The sequence below is a fragment of the Dermacentor albipictus genome, unplaced genomic scaffold (assembly GCF_038994185.2).
Source record: "Dermacentor albipictus isolate Rhodes 1998 colony unplaced genomic scaffold, USDA_Dalb.pri_finalv2 scaffold_18, whole genome shotgun sequence".
Classification (NCBI taxonomy): Eukaryota; Metazoa; Arthropoda; class Arachnida; order Ixodida; family Ixodidae; genus Dermacentor; species Dermacentor albipictus.
In genome coordinates, this window is record NW_027225572.1 from 5,627,907 (window position 1) to 5,636,310 (window position 8,404).

The 8,404-nt window shown below is 46.7% G+C and overlaps 1 protein-coding gene across 1 annotated transcript; it reads right to left on the bottom strand.

Moving 5' to 3' along the window:
* Positions 1-228: 228 nt before the first annotated feature.
* LOC135908748 (innexin shaking-B-like) lies at positions 229-7,948 on the bottom strand. The gene has a single exon (XM_065440595.1). The coding sequence runs from the start codon at positions 7,165-7,167 to the stop codon at positions 6,064-6,066; it is 1,104 nt and encodes a 367-aa protein (XP_065296667.1). The 5' UTR covers positions 7,168-7,948; the 3' UTR covers positions 229-6,063.
* Between the last annotated feature and the right edge of the window lie 456 nt (positions 7,949-8,404).

Sequence of the window (8,404 nt, forward strand, 5' to 3'; positions counted from 1 at the left end):
GTGTCTTTGGCCCTTTCGTTTAGTTTCTTTTGCGCCATTACATTAGAATGACAGCCCAACATTCAGTTCATCTGACTTCTTAATATGCCCCAAATGTTCGATGCATTAAACAAAAAAAATTAATATCTTCTTTTCCTTCATTTCAGCAAAGCGCCCTGCACATCCCCCAGAAAGGAAAGTTTTCGAAATGCTCTCAAGAAACAATGATGGCAGCATCCCAGCGAAAGCTGTAGTGAAATAGAATAATTTATTTGCACTTTGGCATATAAAAGAGAACAATTGCAGAGCATACAAATTACCTCACTTGGTCTTACATTCTATAGAGACCATGGCAGTGATATTATTAGAATAGAAAAGCAGTTCTTTGCTACTGTAAAGGGTGCGCGGCTGTTTGTAAAACAATACAAAACAGTTGTAGTCTGTCATAAGCTACGCATGGTACAGTGCTTGTAACCTGCAGCATAAACATTGGTGAGGCGTAACAATAGAGGCGCACTGCGCTCCTACTTCGAAACACAGCGTCTTTGTGTTTTCTTCGAATATACTTTTTATCGGCAATTTGCAATGAATGCCCTCAAAAGAAACTGTTACAAAGGCAAAAACGCCACGGAGTATTTTGGCGCACATGATATTCCTAAGACTGGTGGACAAGCGAAGGTCGGAGAAACAGCAGCATGCTTTCGCACTTTATTTTTAGCACAGTTCACACCATACCGTTCAAATGGGTCTCAACAAGCATGGTAAAAAATGAAACGTATAATGACGTATTCACCAAGTAGAAAGGACAGAATTGGTCGGCGTGTACGTAACACAAAGAATAGACACGTGTAAATCACTTGGTTAACTTCAGTTTCTGACAATGAATAGCCACGACAAAATAGAAGAGCGCGACTCAGGCCCGTGGCTGACTGGAACTATATTCCAATTGTATAAGTTCAATGAGCCATCGCATGTGTCATAATTTTTGGTGGTACGTAGTGTACGAACATCTAAGCATTCTCTCTTTTACATTTGTTTGTTGCTGACGGCCACGTGAATCCCGTGCCATGATACATTTTAGCAATGAATCTCGAAAATTTGTGCCAGTTACTCTCACTAAAGCTGATTCATAAGAGAGCTTTCAAGAAATTTACGTAATACAGAAAACAGGCTCCACCCTATGAAGCAGTATAGCTATACCATTAAAAGATGGTGCGGCATCTCACACAGCGTTCGTGTATTCAAGTTGCAATGTAGGAGTTTTACTACCGAACAGCGACTCTGATGGGAAACGTCCAGGATTATTTGAGTACGCAGTTTATTTGCGCAGTTACATACTCAAATTAGTGAAGGGGGACGCCAAATTATAAACATTCCTTTCTTCATTTATTTATACACTGATTTTGACGAATCATCATTGTGTTACACGCGTTCATAATTTATTTCCGTAAAAAAAATGTCTCGCAAATCCATCTCAATACGTATTCCTATTTGTCATGGAAGTCTTTTTCTTTGTAAATGCTCTGGCAACTACACATGTTTTTATATAACCTTTGTAGACTCATTCACTTTGGAGTGTATCATGTGCTGTGTATTATTTGCAATAAAATTCTGGGTATTTTCACATTTCTGCATGGTACTGCAGAGCTTGCGTGCCTTCTTGAATATTTTTCGAAATCGCACGCCCCCCAAAATTAGATAAATTTACAAACGGACTCTTTGAATAAAATGTGGATGTCTGACATGGCTGGAGTATATGTCTAATTCAGAGAGGTGATGATGTATGAAGTGGTTGCCTAAGTATGAACCTTTAACTTGAAATGTTTGAGTTGCTGCGTCAAAATTACAAGAAAAAGAAACGCAAGTGGTAGCAAGTTTTGCCGTGATTCGCCGTGCTCCTTTTACTGCTGCATTTATGCCTTCGAAACTTTTGTTGTTATATCCCACGAACTGTCTGCGCTTCACACTATACGAATGTTGGTTAGATGCTTCACCTGACGGAGCCGAGAACCCAAGTGCTCTTAATCCTACAATTTCATGATAGAGAAATTTAGCTGAGCGTTTATGGTCGGCTATGCTCAGACCTGTATATACTTACAATTTTCCCAAAGTCGCTCAGCGGGAACGCTAGTGTGCGTGCCGCGTTCATGACGACTGCAGAAGCTCGAACGCTTGTCTCACTCTGCCGCAGAGCCGATGTAGCCGAGCATGTGGCTTCATTGTCGTTCCGCAGCCAAGCTGGCTGCGCGTCGCTCGAGCCTTTGCGAGGCCGGCTTAAATGAACGCACTTTTGTGTTGTGCTTCGGCACGTAACATGTTAACTTCAGGGATCGTATTGCGCCGCACTCATTCAATTAGTGAATGCATGGATTTCTTTAAGATTTATCATTGGTTTCTTGAGAAAGCATACTACGCGTTCTTTTATTGTTCTTTGTGACTCAGGTCACGTAGTAGCTGCTGAGTGCTTAAAGCACCGGCAGTTTTAGGCATGCCAGTTGCTTTATCAAGATGATATTTACCAGTAGTACTGACACTGCATTATTTTGTTTATATTTTATTCATTAGACTGGTGCCACGAAAAAAGTATTATGTTGACAAACTGTGTTATAATAAAAAAAACAAATTTTTGAAGCTAATAAAAGTGCATGCGAATATGACGATAGCACATCAGACTATGCTCCTAAAACGTCATCGGTAAGGCGCGCAACTTGAACCTTGACAAGCCGATGAGTCCGATGTACATTTGGAAGCTTGCTGGCCAACTAGTTCCTTTCTGTTTTGTGTTCAATAGCTTGCACGGCACTATGCAAGCACGAAGCTAGAATTTCGTTTTACTTAAGGTGATAAAGGCAGTTTCCGGCACCTCACATAGATTTGATGCACATGAACATGCACACTCGTTCCAAATGACAGCTGACAAATTTTTCATAATGCTTGGCAAGTGCGCAGGACCTACACGACTGTATCGAAGGATAGGGTCCACGCGGCGCGTGCTTCCAACAAAAGGCGCTCGAGCAGCGGTCTCAAGAAGAACTCCAGCTCGGGCGCCCTCGGGGACGAGATAACGACTGCGAGGCCGCTGTTTAGTAAATAAACATTTCCATTCTCATTTCCCTTCGTCACTGGCTCAGACGCCAATGCACCGCCGCTCCCAGTCACAAAACGCGACGGTAGACGTGCAAGTAACAAAGCATGAAGTCTATCGTTACAAAATACATATCGATATTGTGTATCTCATGCTAGCAGAAATTACTGTACGGTCAGTATCCACGGAAGTTCAAAAGAATGTGGTCTACAAGGAGGGCGTCCGCGTTGCGATGGGTTTGCATGGTGACGGGGAACGAACGTATACAACGATGAAACAGGGGCGGGCATCAAAAGGTGCGGACGTTCAACTGAATTTCCCACATTATTAGGTGAACGAAATAGCGATTTTACAGCTTTTGCAGTTCGAACAATAATCTTTGAGGCTGCCTTAATTATGTACACTCCTCGCGTTCACAAAATATCATTTCTACATCCCCATCTCCGCTGCCTGCTAGCCATTGAAGTTCCCCGTAGAATTCATGATAATCATCAACCTAGAAAGCCTTCTCGACTAGAACCAAGGACGCTTGCTACAACAGAGAAGGTTCAGGTGCAATATAGAAGCTACTGCGGGCCGGGGCATTGAGCAGATTATTGCTGTAGCGACTTTCGAAGCCACACGTGTTCTCGGTCAGTTTAAAAAAGAAAGAAGTGGGCTATTATATGAAGCATTCTGCATAAGGGGCGATGGAAGTAATCACATCAGCGTCCCCTCAGTCGGCATGAAAGAGAAGGTGGACTTCGTACGTCAGGCTTTCAGATGACACGCATGCGCATGAGTATGGTCTTGCTTTTTCAAATATATTTTATAATCCTTCTGCTCCTCGTACTCTTCTTCAAACCGTCAGTTGACAGACCAGCGTCTTTCCGTCCACTTGCTTCTTTTCCGAGTGTTTAGATTTTTTACTGGAAATTATAATGTGCTTATAACGCCTTTTCCTTTCCTTTGTTACAAAAGCAGAGGATACCTCCTATAGGCAGCGCGACGTAATCCAAAAGCTGGCTGTACAATGCGGGCTGGGACGGACGAATCATAGGTTGACGTTCTCATGCTTTTTATCAATTTGAATTTGTATTTTTGTGGTGCGGATACTATCGAGAAGACGCCGAAATGAACAATACAATCTACCATGAAGGAGTCAGATATCGCTAGGACAAACTGAGGAGGTGGCATTAGTTGTCTTGTTTTCCTGCTTTTCTGTTGCGTTCAACATGGACACACGAAATTTCAGGAAACCACTTAAGACCGGCTTTTACTTTCTTTGAGCAAACCTGTTTTTACGAGACTGTCTCCAGACGAACGATAGCTTAAATTTTTCTTTTCTCCCCCCCCCCCCCCGCGTTCCTCTTCATGTAAGATCGCCAAATTGCAGGCAAGTGCAGGAAGATATATCGCATTACGTGGAGTACAATGTGCCGAGAATGTATAGGGCAACGACTGCTTCGGGCTACTTCTGGCTACATATATGGCGAAGTGCACTGCAGAAAGAGAAAATTTTGGCGAAGTGCGAGGACCTTGGAAATACCGCAGGTTAGCGAGTACTTTTGGAAGCAGGTTTCGATGGTTCTCCTGTAGCCCATTACAATTCTCCATTGCCAAGTTTTCAGGATTGCGTGACAATGTGAGCAAAACTTAACGCCGATATTTTTTTCACTCTGCAAATATAAGGAAAAGCAAAAATGAAGCAAAACAAAAAACGATAACGAGAAAGCGAGAGATTAAAGCACAACTCGTGAATCTGAGTCCTGCTTGTAACTGTCTTGCTCTTAGCACCTCTTCCTTGGTAGTGGACGTAGCATAATACTGGTGCCACATTTCGATATTTAAAACATTGAAAAGAAGGATGTCACGATGCTGCATTTCAATCTAAAAATCTAAATAGTGAGAAAGCTACTTACTTCTTGCGATTATAAGAAAGCCTATCACTTGCATACTGTGAATTCCTAGGAAGACAGGTTTCCATAGCGCCGAAATTGCGTCATCAGGTGGGTTTCAACAGCCAACTTCTCCAGCACCGTAAAATAGGAAAAGAAAGCTTACGACTCGACCTACTGCTGGATTTACGTGCCGGGATCGTTGCACTATTTTTTATTATTGAGCGCCCAACATGTAAATCTTCTTTCAGAGAAGTCGATATGAGTGAATATTTGCAGTCTTCGAGATCTCTCAAGGATTCAATGTTAAGAAGATATGTGTCAGATTTTCTCGCCATCGGTTTTGCCTGCAAACCGAGAACGATATCAGGGGAGGCACAAATTGAATTTCTAGGCTCTCACTCTTGAACCGTGACCACAGTAGCATGTTTCTGCTCCTGTGATTATGTTTCAAGAGAACATCCACAAGTACATAAAACAGAACTAGCTGCACCAACTGTACAGCGCAACCGGCAAGCATGATGAATTTGACGGGCATCAATACGTTTACCAAAATGGCAGATCAAATGCAAGGCTTAAGAACTGCTGCAGGCATTCATTTAGAGTTCTTTCATTATTGCAAGTTTCTACCATATTCTCAGGGCTGCAGGAAGAACAAGCAATGTTGGGGCAGCCAGTCCTGAAAGAAGCATTTCCCCTAAATGACAATCCAACATTACGTAAGAATGAGAAGAATATGACTGATGTTTCATGACAAACAAGTAACACTGTATGAGAACTTAGCAGTATTTAAGGCAAGGAGCCTCAAGTTGTACCAGCTGTTTGTCAGCGTTAGGGCGAAGACTATACCTTTGGCTGCTTCACCTCTTGACAACTGCAGGTGCACCGAGCCACAGGCCAGGATATGTCTACACCACAAAAGGCTCCCATTTCTGGCGGAGGACTAAAAGAGAGAAGAGCATGTTGTGAACAAAAGCAGCATATGCTGCTCTTCTGGGCTAACACAGGACCCCTGCCATCCCGATGAAGGTAACGCGGGTAATCCGGGTGGCAGCGTCAGACGTCTTGATGCGGAGGCACTCCATGGAAGGGGGGTCGGCCAAGAGGCCGGGACTCGCGTCGTCATGCGGACGACTCCTTGGGCTCGGTGGTCATTCGCTTGGCCATCTCAGCGATCACCTCCTTGAAGATGATGGAATCAACGTTCTGACCAAGCATATAGATTAGGAACCAGTCCCCGAGAGAGCCCCGCCGCACCACGGTGTGCAGGTGGTCCAGGTGCACGATGCGAAAACGCAGGTTCAGGAGGTACACGCGCACTGGCGGGCAGGCAGTGATGATAACGCGAAATAGCACCACCATGCCAGTGACAGCCGCGAGCAAGATGAACCAGAACCACAGAAAGATGTAGATTTTCTCGTTGACTATGTTCAGTGGTAGAATGCAAATCGCGTCGTGCGTCTCCCGGTTTCCTGACTGGCCAAACTTGAAGAACTGGCACTTGGTGACCCTCGGGAACACTCGGACCATGGGGTCTACGCGTTCCTCGTCGTCCTGGTCCAGGAAGCGGATCACGTCCAGCCCGTAGGTGAGGAACTCGCCGTCGAAGAAGCGGTCCATGAGGAACATCTGGCCCACCACGTTGACGAGCGCGAGCAGCTCGCAGAAGAAGTACCGCGCCACGTACCAGTCGTGCTGCTTCAGGCTGGAGACAAGGTAGTCAACCAAGAGCTTCTTCTTTTGTTTCTTTTCCGCTTCACCACACATTCCCACGTCCAGGTCCATCATGAGAGCTTGGATTTTGCCACCCTCCCAGAACTTCCACAGCCATCGTGGAAGGTAGAACAGTGTGGCCTGAAAGAACAGCATGAAGCAGACCCACTGGTAGTATCTGTGATACTTGTGATCTTTGGTTCCGCTGAGCACGTTGGTAGAGCTGCCTGGTCCGACGCCAGGGTACACAATAGTGTCCAGGTCCCTCCGCATGAGGCTCGTAACGCTGTAAGTAGCATGAATCCAGCAGTAGGTATTGATGACGCTCTGAGGCACGTCCGTAGACTTGGAGCAGTCAATCGGGTCACCAACAAACTGTTTAGTCGTAACGACGATGCAGAAGGCCAGTAGTATTATCACTGTGGCCGTGTAATGTAGGCGAAATACCTCATTGTCGATGTGCACGCGACTAGTCTTGAGGAGCGATTTCAGGCTGCGGATTATATCCAGCATGGCGCCGATCTATGGTAATGCCGCTTGCGTTCCGAGTTCGGGCACAGTGCGCAATATCGCTGTTTGTAAAGCAGGCTATATGGGGCACACGAATATCGTTCCGTTACACGTAGCGAGTGCGCTGACGATGTTCTCGTAAAAGGTTCCGCGCATGCAGTCTTGTACCGCTTACTCAATCTTGTCACTCTGTACAACCAACGTGTAGGAATATTTTGCGCCGGAGCGGGCGAGTACTAACGCAAGGAAATTCCACAACACTTGCAGGTTTTAAAAGGCGCAAGGGAGTTGTAAACGTCTTTTCCGTCCAGTCGTTACTACGTCGCTGCCCCTTGTTTGCTGCCAAACGTATTAGATGAAGGTCGCCTTGTTCCTCTAGCTGAGATGCCGCCGTTTGCTTGACTGCTTCCGTCACTCGTCCTGGACGCTGTCTGTGGCGAGATTGGAAGTCCCCGATGACTGGACGGCGACAATGTCACGATGAGCTCGCCAGGCGCCGTTGTCGCTAGGCGCAACTTCACGTGGACGCATGTACTCTGTGCCGAAGTGGTGAGCAGGCAGACGCGACGACTCGCGCCGAGAGCATGGCCCGGCACGCCTAAATTTAGGGACCCCAGGCGCAGCCGGCCCGCGCGGAGTCTCAGCCGCGCCGGCAACCGCCGATGTCCGAGAGCGGGCAAGCAGGGGGCCCGCCGTCCCCTTCGTGCGGCGCCCGCGTTCACTCGGAGTCGGCGCGCGCGTCTCTGGCGCGCACGCTCAACTCTCGAGTTTGCACCCGAGGGAGGAGCTCTGAGCGTGACGTGCGTGCCACGTGGTCCCCTTGTGCGCCGACTGCCACGCGCTGCCGCGGTCGCCTGCCGAGTTTCCATGTGTGCTCTCTCTCTCTCTCTCTCGCAGTTCACCTGAGCTGTCGTTGGCGCTGCAGAGAGAACCGGCAGACGCCCCGTCATTCGCACAAGCTGAGCTCAAAGACCGGATGACGGAAGCCTCCACGTACCTCGAACTTGTTTTTCCTTTTTTTGTTTTTTACGGTGAAGCAATGCAGAATTGGGTGCATTGTTCATTTCTCGTTTGCACGTCGCTTGTTTCTCGTTGCCACCCGCCGTGGTTGCTTAGTGGCTATGGTCCTAGGCTGCTGAGCAGGAGGTCACGGGATCGAATCCCAGCCATGGCGGCCGCATTTCGATAGGGGCGAAATGCAAAAAACACCCGTGTACTTATATTTAGGTGCACGTTAAAG

Excerpts from the sequence above, each read along its gene's own strand:
- LOC135908748 (XM_065440595.1), bottom strand. The coding sequence starts at position 7,167 with ATGCTGGATATAATCCGCAGCCTGAAATCGCTCCTCAAGACTAGTCGC.